The 17,883-nt window shown below is 41.4% G+C and overlaps 1 protein-coding gene across 1 annotated transcript in view; it reads left to right on the top strand.

Annotated features, from left to right (window-relative positions):
* Positions 1-17,883, top strand: part of ANTXR1 (ANTXR cell adhesion molecule 1) — a 246,169-nt gene that overhangs the window by 18,460 nt on the left and 209,826 nt on the right. Inside the window, exons 2-3 of the mRNA XM_079940437.1 lie at positions 7,956-8,027; positions 12,355-12,426. Coding sequence (XP_079796563.1) covers positions 7,956-8,027; positions 12,355-12,426 — 144 coding nt within the window. The remainder of the gene's footprint in view (positions 1-7,955; positions 8,028-12,354; positions 12,427-17,883) is intronic.

The raw sequence follows: 17,883 nt of genomic DNA, 5'->3' as shown, positions 1-17,883 counted from the left end.
ACAACAGCAGAGTTGAGTAGTGGCCACAGAGACCATATGGCCCACAGAGCCTAAAATATTTACCATCTGGCCGTGTACAGAAAAAGTATGCTGACTCCTGATCTAAGAAAACATTTGCACCCCAATAGAAAATGGGCAAAGGATACGATGCCAGGGTCAGCTTCATGGGCATGGGACCTGCGTGGTCGCCCAGGGGCCCGCACTTAGAAAGGTCCTGCCCTTAGTTTAATGCTCTGCTGTCGCCATCTTGAAATTCTTAATAATTTTTGAACAAGAGGCCCTGTGTTTTCGTTTTGCACCGGATCCTACGCATTATGTGGCCGGTCCTAACTGATCCACCGTGTTTTAAAACAAAGAAAGACAAATAAATTGTAAATATGCAAAAAATCTGTGGCCTATTATTAAATACATTCAAATAAAAGCTATAATGAAAACTCTTCTTCATTTATAAAACTTACAGATATTTGAGAAAGAGCTAATCCTGAGTGTGGGTAAGAAAACCAGCACTTCGTACTTTGCTCCCGGGAGTTTAATCATCATGACAATGGGGAGTGAGTTAAAGTGGCCACCGTTCTCAGGGTAGAAAAAAACTTATGCTCACTATACTCGAGGGTAGAGGAAATAACTCGAAGCTGCTTTGCTTATCTTCAAAAGACCCTCCTGCTGGGTGCAGGTGTAGTGAGGAGAGGAGGCACCTTTCTTCCAAATGGGAAATCCTAGCCCAGTGCACGAATTTAAACACTCAGTAAATTTCAATCTTTTCAGTCTTGCCCTGCCCCCACTTCTCTCACTCCTATGGCTCCGTGTTTGAGGGGGCTTATTGTGTCCTTGCGGCCTGCACGTGAAGGGGGCCTCTGAGTCTTCTGGCAGCCACAGTACCATCCCTTGTCTTGTCATGGTCACCTGGTGGTCATCCACCGATCGCATTGGTGGCTTTGACTGGTGGCCCTCCTTTATCACATCTTGGTGTGCGTTTCAATTATGGGAAATACCTTTTGGACAGCTAACCAGTTTTCTGTTCTCGTAACAACAGCAACAACAACAGTTTTGTGTTGACTTTGCACCAAAAGAACCAATACTTGATGTGAGAAAATGTCTTTAGGCTTTTCCTGGTGCGTGAGTGCGCGGGCGCGCGTTAGAAAAGGCAAACTGGTGGAGGTGAAAGGAGTACATGTTTTGCTCTAATATCTTTTTGATCCTTGACAAGAAAAATACAGTTTACATCTTAACACAGTGTATGTGCACTACTTACACATAGTTGACTAAATGTTTCACGTAGCATGACTTTCTGCTATGGTATGCTATATGTCTGATGTTTCTATTCTATTTCATTTTTATTAACTGTTGGCAACATCCCACCAAACTGATTTCCCAAATCACTAATAGGTTGCATTCCACAGCTTGAAAGTCATTGTTGTCGTAGCCATCAGTGAGATGGACTAAAGGGGAAATTCCTCACGCATCAGTACGGCGGGGCTGGGGTCTCCAGATGCAGACAGGAGCAGGGTGGGTAGCCCATCTACTCAAAGTACAGTGCTCAGTGGCTTGCTTTGGGTCTGCACTGGTATCTGACGAAACTGGAGTGGAGGCAAGCGTCGAGGTCAAGCTTTTTGAGCAGGAGGGAGGCTTGGCCATGACCCCAGTCAATCATAGGACAAGGGCTGAAGGTCTGGGCTGGCTTTCGGGCTCCAGCCAGTTAGGGTGCAGGGGAGGCTAGGAGGAAGGAGAGAAGGGCCAAGGAAGAAGAGGGGGAGTGGGATGGAGGTGAGGAGGGGGGATACAGATGAACATGGGGCCAGAACTAATTGCTGGTCCTGCTTAGTTGCGCCTGAGGCTGCCATACCTTCCCAGGATTAGCTGGGGACCTGGGTGGGTCACTAAGGACATGAATGACTTCAGCCGGGTGGGGCTAAGGAAAAGCAGGACCTGACAGTTTTATCATTTGCATGCTTACCGCGACTCTGCTCTTCCAGAATTAAAAGACTCCTGGGTGATGGCTCCAACTGCAAGCTCTTTTGTCCCCTTTCGTTTTCCCCTAACCCATGTGCAAAGGGTGAGGAGGGACAATTCTAACTCAATTTGGCCCACTTGATTCTTTCTGACTGGTTGTATCTGTGGTTAGTGGAAAGAGCATGTGTTTTCTAAGGAACTTAACCACAGGGAGGTTTGGAAACTCACATAAACACAAAAGAATGTGTTTCAGAAACGAATCAAAATGAGACTCAGGGTTCTTACTTTGCTCTTACTCTTTGCATATCAAACCCTTGGAAATAACTGAGCAATAATCCGAGGGCCGCGCGAGGTTCCACGCAAAACCCCTCCCTGGGGACACGGTGAATGCACTGTCACAAAAGGTATTGACTTCTTATCATGTTCCAGATGCTGGAGAGGGCGTAGAAAAACAAAACTAGCTGAGGAACTCTGGAGCTGCTCCAGCTGTCACCTTCTCATGGGACTGGTGGCTTTGCCTCCTGATGGTCTGGGGAGCCCTTCTCAAAGCCGAGTCGGGAGGTGGTGTGAAGAGGGGTTGACTCCGATTTTGGGTGGACCCGGGTGTATTGAGTGAATCTTTAAGCATAGAACTCTGTAGGGCTGTAATGAAGCAGAATTCCTGGGAGGCTACTTGAATACCAAATTTGTCTGAGATTTATACTTGTGGAACCAAGGCATGAAATACCAAGAAAAGCCTGAATCCTGCACGCCATCTTGATACCCAGTTGGCCCATGGAAATCTTCAGGGGCTAGAACTGCATTTGAGTTAGGATTTAATTGAGTCAAATATCTGGGACATTTCACATCCACTGACTTCTAAAACATGGATATTTCAACTCTTTGACTATAGTTAGTCAGCAATTGTGTGTTAAAAGCAATTTTAAAAACAAAACAAGACAAAACAACCCACAGCAGAGTTCAATGGAATCTTTCCCAGTAATACTTATATTTGGACTAGGAAGGAGTTTTTATTTCCACCCTGGGGCTTTGGTAACAATGGCTGGGTGAGCCATTACTAAGGAGAACATTGGGGCTCCATAGCTGGGATTTTAAGATCAGTAATTCTTAAACAGGTTGGCATGATACATGAGATATTTTACACATTATAAGGTGGAGAGAAGCTGCCCCTTCCCCACCCAACACCCTACTTCTCCTGGCTATGACCAGGAGTTCACTTAGGTCCTCAGGGTTGAAAAGAAGCCAAGGTCTGAACATGGACACACCATCCTGGGTTGATTATTCTGGGAGTAGCTACTAGATCTGATTCCAAACCAGAAAATCAGTTTACAAGGCAAAGTGTGGGTAAGACACGCACGTTTTAACAGAAAGTCCAAACAAAATTAAAGACCCAGCATATCTATCCCCATGAGAGAAGGGCAGGAGTCTGGTTCAAGTCTTAGTGGGTAGTTTCCAGATCCCCCATGGATGAAGTAGTTAATAGGAGTCCATCTGTGGTCAATGGGTGGTGGTGAGGCAGGGGAGAGGACCATGGCCCAAGTCAGGCAAAACCTTTGCTCCTGGGGACATCCAACATGCTCACCTCCATGCTAAAACCAGAAACAGCTGCCATGGGACTCTTCTTCTCTAAGAGGTGATCTGATTTGGGGGTAGGACAGAACGTGCATGTGTAGGTTAAGAGGCTCAGTCATGAGGACTAAAGGATTCCAAGGTGCAGGTCTACATAACCCCATATTCCTCTGCCACTTTCATAGCTGAGGCCCCTTGGGGTCCCATGGTAACCCAAGAGAAGACGAAACCAGTTTTGTTCCCAGAATCTTAGAAGGTTATGTTTACCCTCAGTGCTTGAGGGAATAAGCTAAGTCCATCTCAAGCATGTCACAAAGAGGGTATATTTTGGTCCAGGCTTATATAATTGTGTAAAGAATGGTCATGTGTAAATATGAAACAACAAACCTCAACAGTAACAGGACAATTATCAGTAGAGCTGGGATGGGAGAAGCAAACCTGTCAGTATCTCCTTCGCTCTCATTTTATCTTAAGGGCCTCATTTTATTTTCTTCCTGAGAAAAGAGAGCACCTGTCAATCGGCAAGAAAGTGTTCCAGATAGCTTTAGACTTTTCTTAACACTCCAGGATATTTCTTGGATCTTTCCCTATATCTAGCATCAAGAAATCAGATGAATACTAATATTGTCTGAATTTTACATGTCAGTCAGACAGAAGAATAGTGAAAATGAAATGTTTTAAGCCAAAAGAAAATGTAAATTAACATTGGGTGACCCTTTTTAATAAGTAAAGGAACGCAAATGATTTGCGGCCAATCCTTGAAAACAAAGAAATAAACTCAAAAAGGATTTACTCGAAACCCCTGCTCCTTTAGCAGACAGCCAAAAACAGACCCCCAATTCTAGTTCAAGTCCCTGTTTCACCTATACTTTGCCTCCCCTCCCAGTTTAATTCCCACACTACAGGACTTCTCTACCAATGAGAAAATCAACCATGGAATAGAGGAGCTGTGGGGATTCCTCCCTAATCATAGGTGTCTTACCCTACCCCTCAGGACCCAAAATTTCAGATGGTACTTGTTTCGGTGATATGGGCCAAAACACAGAATTGTATTTCAGAAGTGGGCACAGACAATCCGTGTTCAAGGAAGTCTCTTGCTTCCAGTGGAAAGGAGTTGTAGAATTATACCTGGAGTAGCAGTCACACAGTGCCTCGTCTGAAGCACCTATACAGCATTGGGCCAGATCTGCCAGACCCTCACTAGGATCGCCAGCCAGAGCATCTACCCCATAGCTGAAGAAGAGGAGCCAGGACCAGTCTTTGAGATTTGAAATATACAACGGAAGCTTGTCCAGGAGGATGGCTGGGATTCTAATAAAAGGCTTCCCAAAGCTTTAAAAGCGCAGGGCTGGGATATGCTGTCCTGGTGAGCTTTGGGGGAGACCCCCCAGCTCGCATTAAGCCCAGACATCTACTGTTGATGATTAGGTAGGCCCGTTCACCAAGGAGGTGTGCTCTAGAATCCTTGACTCTTCTGGGAAGGTTCCTCGGGTTCACATAGGATCACAGGAATTGGCTGGAGCCGTCTGAGCCTCAGGCCCAGGCTGTTCATCCAGACGAGACCGGAAGAGGTGCTGTCCAGCTGGCAAAAGATCAGGAGACATCCATGAGCAATAGAGACGTCTCCCCACGCTCTTCTTTCCTTCCATCCAACAAACAGGTAGATCCTGGAGAGGCAAATATCCTTAAGACCCTCACAAGGGGAGCTGGAAAAAAAAGTGATTGCAACCCAGTATCAGAGGATGGTGACTGAGAGATGTACACGGTGCCCTGAGAGCCTGGGGCAGGAGCAACGAACCCCATCTGTGTTGGTCAAAGGCAACAGGCAGAGACCAAGTTGAGTCTTACAGAATGAGTAGGAGTTTGCCAGTGTGGACATTGTGTGTCCCAAGCAGATGAAATGTATAAAGGCTGAGAAACTGGAATAGAAAAGTTTATTGGAAAAGGTTTATTTTTTATAAAAGAGCCCCTGCCCCCTTCTCTCCCTGATCCGTTTCCCCAACTCCCCAACTCCTCAGCCCTCTATCCTGTGGGCTTTATGCTGCTGCCCCCTGAAACTGCTTGCTCTTCCCCAAACAATTGTTTAAAAAAGCATTTCTATATTTATCAGAAGAGCTGAATGTTTTTTCAAATGCTGACTTACCATCCTTCAGGGGATTGCCTGTTCTGAACCTTTGTCTATTTTTCTATAGTTTGCCTTATTAATATTTACTTGTACCACCTATTTACATATCCTGGACAGTAATCTTTTGCCTTTTTTATTTGTTGCAGACATCTTCTCTCACTCCTTTTCTTTTTTTTTTTTTTTAATTTTTGTTTTATTTGGCTGTGTCGAGTCTTAGTTGCGGCATGCAGGATCTTTCATTGTGGCTGCGCGGGCTTCTCCCTAGTGGCAGTGCACTAGAGAGGCTCAGTTGCCCCGCGGCATGTGGGATGTTAGTTCCCCCATGAGGGATCGAACCCGCGTCCCCTGTACTGGAAGGCGGATTCTTAACCACTGGGCCACCAGGGAAGTCTCTCTCACTCTCTTCTTGTCTTTGTTTATGGTATCTTTTGTCACCCAGAATTTTAGACCCTTCAGATAGTCAAAATTATTCTTTTCTTAAAAAGCAATTCCTACTTTTTGTATCTGGTTGAAGAAACCCTTCACTAACAGGATGACATAAAAATCTCCTTCTATAATTCACTCAATGGATTGAAAGTTGTGTTTTTCCCATTAGGTTTTAATACATCCAGGGTGACATTTGGTATGAGATAGTGATCTGATTGGTTGTTTCCAACTACAAATCCCTTGTCACAGCACCACTTATGGAAGGGTTCATTCTCCCTCCCCAGTTTGAAGCACCACTTTCACTGTATAGAGAGACCTCACATACATCAAGGTGTGGGCTCTCCATTTCACTCCATTCCTTCTGCTGTTCTGTATCATACACATAGGGCCACTATATGTGATAGGGCAAACTTTCCAACTTTGTTCTTTTTCATTATTGCCTTGATGACTTTTAGAACTGTAGTCTTCATTTCATTTTTGGAGTCCGTTTTTGAGTTTAACAAAACTTCCTTTCAGAATTTTTCCTAGAATTGAACTTATAGATTAACTTGAGGAACATGAGATATCCTTATGATATGGAATCTTTCAGCACATGACCATAACATATTGTATCACTTCTGCTCAGGTCAGACAGACATATCATTTCTGGATATGGGGCAGAAGAAAATAAATTTTCCTCATAGAGATGGAATACACTCAACCAGAATGAGAATTCCTAAAGATATTGCATCATGAAAAGGAAGGTCTAAAATCTACTTTGCCCAAATTCATCTTAAATATCTATAAAATAGTCTGAAACAAAGACAAAATAATAATAACTCTCTAGAAGTTAAAATTAAGATAAATGAGTGCATAAAAATAAAAGTAATCTGAAAACAGTGGAAAATGTTTGCAGTACAAAATGTCAGAGTCAAAGGAGCAAACTCTAACCTCAAGAATTATTAGAATGACAGGCAGAAATGCAAGGCTCAGCTGAAACAGATCCTTAAGTAAAAGGAAAGAACATCAAAGCTACAGAAGAGTGGGTTAGAATAGAAAAACCTACTATGAAGTCAATGCAACAGATTGAAGTATGAGCACTAGGAAAAGTACTTAGAAGCTGAACTGAAGCAGTAGTAAGTCGTATCAGTGAAACAGAAGTCAACCTTGGGAAATAAAGAAGCCCCCTTCCAAATCTAAAATGCTATGATCCCATCTGTCTTAGAGAAAGTTTCCCTCTTTTTCCAGTAAAGTTTCCCCCTTTTTATTAAAAAAAGGCTGTATCATTTTTCTTCTTTTATTTATTAGTATGACTAGTTACATTAGATATCCTTAAATGTTGAACTATCAATACATTCCTGAAATAAATACCAATTAATTAATTAGTATTCTTTTGGATTCCTGCTGGATTCATTTTGCTAATATTTTATTTACAGATTTTTGAATCTATATTTACCAATGAATTTGGACTCTTCTTTTTTGAGGAGGGGCATTTGTTTATCTTTGTCTATTTGGGCATCTAGTTTGTGCTAATTTCATTTAAATGAATTGGAATAATTTTTCTTCTGTAATCAAAGCAATCATTTAAAGAGCACAAAAATAACCATTTCTTAAAGATTTGAAACTAAACGGTGAATCTGGTTGGGCCCAGGGTTTTTTGTTTTGTTTTGTTTTGTTTTTAGCGTATGAGTGTGTGGAATGGGGTGGGAAGGAGTGAAGGAAGTTCTTTACCAAAATTTCTCAGAATTCTAACATAAAGCATCCTTTTAAATAATTTCCAAAGTTATGGAAATTTCAGATAATAAGTCCAGTTAGAGGATAGGTCAAAAGTAAAGTGATAGACTGTATGACACAAGGTAAAGACAAATGAACACCTGATTAAGTCACATCTGTTTTATTTTCCTAGATCAGGAAGTGTGCTGCACCACTGGAATGAAATCTATTACTTCGTGGAACAGTTGGCTCATAAATTCATCAGGTGAGAAACATAATGAGTAGTTCTCTGTCATGAGTACAACCAGCATGTTTGCTATTCTACTAATGACTGACCACTTTGGGGATGCTTTTTGACGAAGGTAGACTCTCAGATCTTATAACGGAGACTTGACTTTGTTTTCATCTTTGCCACATATTAGAATAACTTTTGGCTTCGTGTTTTCAAGAGGACCCTGATTAGGTTATAAGACCAACATGTTAACTTTCTCCCTCTCTTGTCAAATAATATCCTTCTAGAAGGATCGTTAACATTTTCTTTCACGGTGCATCATGCTGGGGCAATTGGCTCATTCTGGCTGGACCCATGTGTAGAGGCTGCAGGGTGTAAGGTAACCAACTCATCCCAGTTTGCCCAGGACTTTCCTGGTTTTAGCACTGAAAGTTTCACATCTTGGGAACTCTCCTCAGTCCTGGGCAAACCGCCATGGTTGGCCAGCCTGGCTATATGCCTTATCAGGTAGAATCTTCTGAGCATTCTTGACACCACTTTCCAAGGAAGGACAATGCAGTTTTGAACATTGTCACTATACACATTGCAGGGGCCTTGGAGGTCCTACTTTCCAATAAGTATAGACACCCACTAGTAAAAGAAAGGAGGTCATTTCACCCTCCTGGTGTGCAGCCTCCAAAGGACAACACAACGGTGATAGCATTAACAGATCTGCTCGAAGCCAGTTGTCAAGGTCTTTGGTGAAATTGTTCTGATCATTTGAAAGCAGCTCCAACCCTGCTTGATGGTCTCTGTAGAGTCTTCCAGCTGATGTGAGTAACCATATACTTCCTCTTTGAATACGTTTTTTTTTTAATCTCAGAAGACAAGTTGTCCTCTGAGACCAGGGTCATGACAGATGTGTTCCCTGCAAATTCACTCACTGGTCTCAACATGTACCCACCACTTGATTGGAGGGAGGGGGTTAAGAGGTGTCCTCTCCGTTATGCCACAAATTGGAAACTACAGCAGGAAGCATCTACACCCAGATGAAGGGAGAAAACAGAGGCTGGGAGGAGACAGGCGGGAAAAGTAGAGGAAAAGAAGAGAAGCAAATACGTGGATGGTATTAAAAGCAAAGTGAAGAGAATTGTACAAGCTTAGAACTGAAAGGAACAACTTCCCAAGCTATCCTCCGAGGCATTCACTAACCCCCAACTTGAATAGCTCTGGTGAGAAACTGCTGCTTTTTGAGTCAAACAACCCAATAGTTGGATAATTCCAGTTTCCATAGGAGTCTTTTTTGTCATTGACCCATAATGTCCTTTCCTACACTCTCATCCATCTGGAGTGATATAAAACAAATCTGCCTCCAGACACTGGAGAGTGTCTGCTCTGTCTGTCTTTCCTCTAATGGTTTTCTGTTCCCTCTAAAGCAGAGGAGTCTCCTGGAAAAGGCTTTGAAGTTAAGCAGATGTGGATTTTCATCCAAGTTCCATTGGGCAACCATAGCAATTTACTTACCTTGGTTGAACCCTAGTTTGCATGTGAAAATTTTATGAGAAAACATGTGCAAAGCAACTAGCCCAGCACCTGGCTAAGAGTGAGCATGTGACACTTCTCTTCCCCAGTTCCTTCAGAAACTCCAGACACTTTGCTATTTTAGATTCAAAGACGGTAGAGGTAGGAGTTGGGGGAACTATGTCAGTCCTCCTCGTTTTATTGACAAAGAAACTAAGGACCAGAGCAGTTGACATGGCTTCATCTAGACCACGAGGCACTTTCCTTTAATTGTCTCCTCTGGCCCTCTTTGGCTCTGGACCCTCCTCAAAGTGTGGCAGCAAGACACTACTGCCACGCAAACTCCAAGAGGAGGGTCTGTCTTTTGTTGCCTGCTTCAGCCCCAGGGCCGATAGTAGTGCCTGACACACGATACCTGCTCAATCAGTAATATAACTTTTCACCTTTTTCTTGAAGCCCCCAACCTGAACCTCACATCCATCACTCTCAGCAAAGAACTTCACCTCCTATTTCACCAAGAGCCCAGAGAACAGCAAGCAAGGGATTACCTCCTATTCCAATCCTCCTCTTAAAAGATGGACGCATGCCCTTCCCATCGTCTCTGAGATTCAAGTATCCCTCCTATTTAAAGCCTGTCCTTCCATTTTAGTCCATTTTATCCCACTGTCTCCAATATCCCCCAGGTCTTTGTTTCTCTCTTGTATTTTTCTCTACCTTTCCTCTGGCTCCATTTCCGCTATCAATAGACATAACCTCATCTGAAAAAAAAACAATGAATTTCCTGATCATGTCTTCCTATAGATGCTACCTTAATTCTTTACCAGTTTCTCACTCAAATATCTTTAAAGACTCACCATCTCCATATCCTTACTTCTCATTCATTCCTTAACCCACTCCCACCTGGCCTTCATCCGCACCCTCGACCTGCTTGCTCTCCCAAAATTCCCTAAGTGATGCCCTAGAGGACAAATCCATTGAGAGCCATGCAGTGCTTGTTCTGCTGGATAGAGGAGTTTCATTGGATTCAGATTTATCTCTCCTTAAAATTCTCTCCTCCGCTGGCTTCTGGCTCTCCTTTCATCCCCTGCCCGGAGCCAGGCCTTTAAATGTTGGTTTTGGTTCTGGTTTGGCTCCCTTCCCTTCTCCCTGCTGATACTCTGAACAATTTTACTCACATCAGTATGCTGAGAACTCCCAAATTATGTCTGCAGCCCAGATTCATATACCAATTACCCCTTGGAGACCTACATTTCCTGCATTTCAAATTCATTCTTTCCAGAGCTTAACTCTATATAAGGGAGGCAGTATAACATAGTGGTTAAGAGCCCAAGTTCTAGAATCAGAATGCTTGGTTTTAAGCCCTAGGTCTACCACTCTCCCACTGTGTGACTTTGGGAAAATTATTTTATCTTTCAGGGTCTCAATTTCCTTTCGTGGAAAGTAGGAATAATAATAGTAATGATCTCATAAAGTTGTTACAAGTTTAATGAAATAATACATGCAAATCACTTACAGTAGTGCTTGGCACATAACAAGTACTTGAAAGGGTTGGCCATTATTACATTATCATGATAATTATGATTTTTATTATCATTTCTGATGTGGTATCCTCCTGGCCCAGCCCTAGTGAGGTAGTAAAAGGCAGCATGTTGCCATGGACAGGGAACCCAGGTCTTTTTCAAAAGGCCAATTTCAATTCACCAGGTGTTGCTTGGGCTCCTACCAAGTATTACACATCATGCTAAAGGTTTTCCGAAGGTGCATCAGACATACGGTAATGGATGTAGACTTTATCTTGGATGCATTAGGAGCCATTGGAGGTTTGATAGCAGATGAATGACAAGATCTGATTTATATTTTAGGAAAATAATCCTGGAAGCAGTGTGAGGAATGAATTGGAGCAAGGAATGATGATAGGCAAGGTCACCAGCTAGGAAACAATGACTGTTGTCAGGAAAAGGGGGAAGGTTTGGGGAAACATTTTAGGAAGTGGGAAATATAAGATTTGGGACCAGGTCAGGTATGGGAGTTTACTGCATCATGAAGAACTAGGTTGATGCTATGAAGGGTGAACCATCTGGCTACTTAGAGAGAGCCCCAGAGGATGGCATTCCAGTGGTGAATCCACTGTAGTCTGACAGTCTATCTTGCAGACCGAAAAACATGTTTGTCCTCAGCTGAGAGGTGATCTATCTCTCAGAGTGTGGATTTCACATTGGAAAAGCTCCCAAGTACTGCCATATAAAAACCATGCTGATGTATTCATTAATCATGAGAAGTTTAACTACCAAGTAGAATAGATAGTCTTGTGACCCATCAGCACATGCTTTCCTTATAGGGTAATCTCCTTGGGAAGCCAAATAGAAATTAGAAGTTGATGGTGATCCTACTTTCAGAGTAAAATGAACTGTATAATCTTAATGGCATCAAGCTGCCATTGCCTGAGACACCCTGGTCAGTAGAGGATACACCAGACTACAGTGGAGGCACTATCAAATGTTGTCCGTTGGGATCCTGATTTGTATAGACAGCATGCAAACCAGTCTTCTAGGGGCACACTTCAGACAGAGCAGAGGAAAGTGATGAATCTTAGCTTTCTTACTTGCGACCCACACTCACTGAGTGGTGGTCAAATCAGAAGCAGCCTCCAGGAGGACAAAGTGGGTCTTCTCTTTGGTCCACAGCTTCAAATCAGCTGCTGGCTGACTACTTGCAACACCAGCTGTGAAGGTGCCCTTTGGGTTGAAGGTTGGCAGCTCTGGCAGCCGTAATATAAAGAGAAGAAGGGGGGGAAGCCTAGAAGGGAATGGCATTCCACAGTCTCTCTTTCTGCCCTAATAGAATTGCTTTTCCTTTCCAGTCCACAGCTAAGAATGTCCTTTATTGTCTTCTCTACTCAAGGAACAACCCTAATGAAGCTAACAGAAGACAGGTAAGGACGCTCCCCACCCCTGTCATTACAAAACCCATCTTTTCTTGAGTAGTTCCGGTATCTGTGCCCCACTGCCAGCTTTGACCTGGCAGTGATTTTAATTGAACTGTTCTCTCCTTTGACTTATGCCTTGAACTTTGCGCATTGACCCATCTGTTAATTTACGCTGCGATGACTTTGATAGAATTTCCTTATGTCAGTGAAATTTTATAAATGACTAAATCACGTTAAGGTAAATCTTACCTTTGACTGGTGACTCAGTCTGCTAACTTGGAGCAAGGTGTTAGCAAACCAAATTCTTGAGGGAATATATTTTCTTTTATTTAAATTAGATTTATTTTGTGGATGAAGTGTTCAAAGATATAATAAGTGTGCTATGAGAGAAGGAAGAACTTGAAATATTATCATCCATAATGACTAAGGCAGCGAATAGAAAGGGAGGGTTTATGGCACTACAAAATTAAAAGAAATTGGAATCAGGTATGGGAAAATGTGGTTGACAGAAAAGGATTATTTAGACCTAGCTTAACAAAAACATTAGTTGGGGTTTTACCACTTGCAGATGAAAATTAGCAGTAACAGAGACACGTCATTTATTCACGGCTAGGATGGTATATTGGAGATGACACTTTTCCTGCGTTAATGATGCTTTGTCCACTTTTTAAAAAGTGGTATGGTCCACAAGAGAGAGGCCCCAGGGCGGGGCACACGTGGGACTAGGGGCCGACTTACTTGGACACGTTGGGGAAAGGAAGGGAGGAACGGCAAGTACAGGGAGGGCAGGAAGACTTTATTCTGTGCGATTCTTCTAGAAATGAGAATAGGGCTAACGGGATGGAGTAAGGTTTTCTGGAATTGGCACTCACGCAGCACATCTGAGCTAGTCCCCATTTTTTCCATGTCTTTGTTCCCCATCTGTAACAAAAAAAAAGCACTCTGTACCGTATGGAAGTTTTCAAATCCTGTTACTCCTTCAGCAGTATCTATTATATGCATGCATGCCATTTGAGATGCACTGAAACCCCATTTAAAAACAAGGGTTTCTTATTCCTTATTAACAGAAGGAGAATCTGATGCCTTGTCATGTTCCTAAGGATACAAGCAGCGTCTACTCTAGATGGAGGCTGCACATTCCACTCCACCTGCTGTTAAACAGAGACTCTTGAAGCCCAAGAAGCCCGTGTGATTTCCCTTCAGTATTGGCCAAGGATTTTTTTTTTAAGATCCTCTATACACACATTTATTTGCTACTGAAAGTTGAAACAGAACATCAAAAATTTTTTTTACAATTCAACACGCTGTTCTAACAGTGCTCTGGCCAAGCCACCCAACGTTTTCTTTACATTCCTTCCACACAAGTTAATTTGTTTCAACTTCTTGATATTGGGTTTCTTCTTACAGTGGACTTCAGGCTCATAAAACAGGCAATACCTGAGACCTATTAGTGCTTCTTTGTGTCAAATCAGAGTGGAACTAAAGTATATTCAAGTCATTCAAATGCAAGCTACATAGATTCCTTAGAAGTGACCTGCATTAAGGTAGAAAAGAGATGCAAGAAAAAAGACATCACAGAACTTATAATACAGGTTATCAAAATATTGGTACACAATCTTTTCCAAGCTGCTTCATAATGATCCTAAAATCACGAGCAAGAAAAATTTGTACAAGAAGAAGGTTTATGGCCCATCCAACTGTGTGTCATAATTTCTGTAATATTTATTGTCGTAATTTTCTCATAATTATCCTCATAAGGATCTCTATGAAACAGGCAATAACGACAGCTGTATCTAAATCTTTTCACTCTTGATCGAGTCTCAACGTCCTTCTACCGTGGTTCTCTTTGAGAGTCAGACAGAGGAAGTCTGGCTATTTTTAATATATTGAATCATCCTTTCCATCCTTTCTCTCTGAGCAGTTAACAATGTCCTCACCCCTCTCCTATAGGGTCAAGGATTTCAAGAAGCTCTGAGACAATGTCTCTAGCCTATGGACTCTATGCAAGACTCCTAATCTCTCTCAGTCTTTATATATGATAATATCTGAGTCATAATTTGCAGAGATGTCTTTTCTTCAGAGAAAACTCCTCTCTCACCCATTCTTCACATCCTCCTACAACCCAAGGCTGCGTAGTGCTGTTTCATGCTGATTCCACTCGCTCTGCACCTAAGAGTTTGGCAAGAGACCAAGTTCACACATCCCCTGTGGATATGTTGTGTGCCACTGCTCACAGCCTCTGGGAAGTTGGAGGGGTGGAGGGAAGTCACAGATTTATAAACACTAGTAGAACATCGAGTCTTTCAGACCCATTTTGGTTATGCTAGCTCAAATTAGTCATCTGAATCCTACTTTGAATCTAGTTTTTTGTACCTTAACTTCACTACTCCTAGTATCCCATGCCAAGGAGAAGACTGGGATTGGAATCTCTACTTTGCTGGAAGCAGCATTTAATAATTAAGAGATGAATTTGCATCAAACAACAGCCAGAAATACCTTGCTAAAGGCTGAATGATTTGAGATGAGCAGATGCAAACTATGATATATAGAATGGATAAACAACAAGGTCCTACTGTATAGCACAGGGAACTATGTTCAATATACTGTGATAAACCATAATGGAAAAGAATATGAAAAGCATGTGTGTATATATATATATGTGTATGTGTATAAGGCTGAATGAGTTTCATGTGGTGACTGCTTGACCTAATCTGTGGGTCAGCTGGCAAAGCATGACCATGGTTCACTGACCCATCCCCAACCTTGTCAGCCTGTGGAAAGACGCAGGCAAGCCAGCTCTCTCTAAAATAGTTTCTCATGAGATTGGTGTAAAGAATTAGACTTTCAGAACTTCCAACCTGCTACTGTTTCTGAAATATATGACTTTCAGTGGTTTAGTTGGTCACAGGAATTTTTATATATTTTTTCTGTGTCTCATTTGATCTTCATAATATCCCTATAAGACAGTAAAAGATGCATTATTTTACCTATGTAGTAACTGAGGAGACTTACAGAATTTTTAAACTCTCGTTCAAAAACAAGACATGAATTAGCAGAGACTCTCATTTCAACAAGAGCAAAAGGTTTGGGGTATATCAAAAGTACATTTGCATTCAGTTCTCGGGATCAGATCCACACAGGGGAAACCATGGGAAGGTTGAAGAAACAGAATGGAAAATAATTACGTTGTGTTGAGATGTAGTAGAGGAATTACAATTAGACTAATGATACCTCTGCCATCTGTGTCTTTTAAATGCTAAGCACTTTACATAGCATTTATTTATTCCCATATAACCATTATTACTTCAATTTCTAATGTGGTCTTTGTGGTCATTTGATTTATTGTTTCATATGTAAAGTGTCATTTTTCATTAACTGCTGTCAAGATTTTTTTCTCTATCTTTAGTTCTCAGCAGTTTGATTATGATGTGTCTGGCACACTTTTGTTTGTTTTTTTTTCTGTTTGTTTTTTGAGTTTATCCTCTTTTGGTTTTGCTGAGCTTCTTGAATCTAGAAATTTATGTCTTTCACCAAATTGTGTGGATCTGTGGCCATTACTTTTCAAATAATTTTTTCTGCACTGATCATTTTCCCTTCTCCTTCTGAGACCCCAGTGACACACATGTTAGACCTTTTGTTGTTATTCCACATGTCCCTGAAGTTCTGTTCAATTTTTCTTTTGCAGTTTTCTTTCTGTTCTTTATACCAGATCGTTTCTATTGTTCTGTCTTCATGTTAACTGACTCTTTTCCTCTGTCATCTCCGTTCTGCTGTTTAGCTCATCTACTGAATTTCTTATTATAGATATTGTGTTTTTCAGTCCTAAAATATCTACTTGGTTCTTTTTAAAATTATTATTTCTCTGCCAAGAACGTCTATCCTTCCATTTAATTCAAGTGTGTTACCTTTACCTCATAGATTATAGTTATTATAACTCCTATTATATAATAACTTCAGTTATTATAACTGATAATTCCAATAGTTCAGGATTGGCATCTTAATTGTCTGCTCTCCTGAGAATGGGTCACATTTTCTAGGTGATTTGTATGTCAAGCAAATTTAGATCATATTCTACAAGTTTTTAATATCATGTTGTTGAGAGTCTGAGTCGTATTCAAATCCTATAGAGAATGTTGGTCTGTTTGTTTGCTTTAGTAGGCAATCACCCTGGCTAGGTTCAGATCACAGGTTCTATCTTGTCTTCTGTGGTTTTGATTTTGGTTCAGTTTTCAAAGTCTTTGCTAAGCTGCTTTGGGTGTCTCCTGCACGTATGCAGTTCAGAGATGAGCCTGGGAGTTCTACAGCTTCATACACAGAAGTAGAGGGATCCCCTTCACCAGCTCTCTCCTCTCCAGGGTTCCCCACACACGGATTTTCTCAGAGGCCCCTGCCCTCCAAGTCTTCTAGCAAGAAAAATGGGGTTTCTCTTGGAGTTTTGGTCACCACATTGCTGCATGCAGTTCTGTACTGAGGCCACCCCTGGGGCAAAGCCAGGAGTCATAAGAGACAAATAGAAATGGGATTTCCTCCACATTCTTTGAACCACAGGGGCCGCTTTTCCCAAGGACCAGAAATACGGTGGCTTTCTTAGCTTTTAGGCGACATCCCAGGCTACTGCCATGTGACTGAGGCCCACCCTCAGATTAAAGCCACGAGGGAAATGAAGAAAAACAAATTGGAATTCATCCTTGTATGGGTTATTTCTCCAGGTTTTAACTCTCCAATCCACTTGCATTTTTTACTTTTCAGAGTTTTATTGTGTTTGCTTTTTTCATTTTGTCCAGACTTTTTATTATAATCCACAGAAGAGGTAGCCTATAGCAAGCCTGCTGTTACTTCAGTTCTACAGATAAGGACACTGAGATTCAGAGAGCCTAGATAACTTGCTAAGATCAAAGAATAAAAATGGCAGAACTGGTATTCTGATTATGGATTCTGTTCAGTCCAACTCATGGGCTTTGCACCATATTATGTTGCTCTTTCAAGATTTCTTAACTTCATCAGTTTGCAAAATGATTGAAAAATTGTAACAAGTTTTTTAGGTTTCCTCATTAGCATAATAAAGGATTAATGTTAATTTAAGTACTAATAGAATAAATTATTTTAGTGTTAACTACTGCACATGATTCCCTAAAAACCCCTTGGTTAATCTTTTTCCTGATCTTAATCAAAATACTTCAGATGTTTCATCATTTGGAAATGAGATCATGTCGAGGAAGTCCAACTCTTCCTTTAAAAGAAAACAGGAATAGATATTCAGTTTAATCAAATGCATTTTTGGTATCTATTGAAGTCATATTTTTCCTTTGACCTACTAATACAGAGAAATGCATTACAAAAGATATTTTAAAATTGGGCCATATGCGTATCTGGTTACACTTGGTTGTGATATATTATCATTTTGATATAGAACTGAATTCTGTTTTCTGTATTTTATTCAGAAATTTAACATCAGTATTCATA

This window comes from Stenella coeruleoalba (assembly GCF_951394435.1).
Source record: "Stenella coeruleoalba genome assembly, chromosome: 13".
In the NCBI taxonomy this organism is placed as follows: domain Eukaryota; kingdom Metazoa; phylum Chordata; class Mammalia; order Artiodactyla; family Delphinidae; genus Stenella; species Stenella coeruleoalba.
Note: the sequence above shows the minus strand (reverse complement) of the source record. Positions and strands in the feature narration are given on the sequence as shown.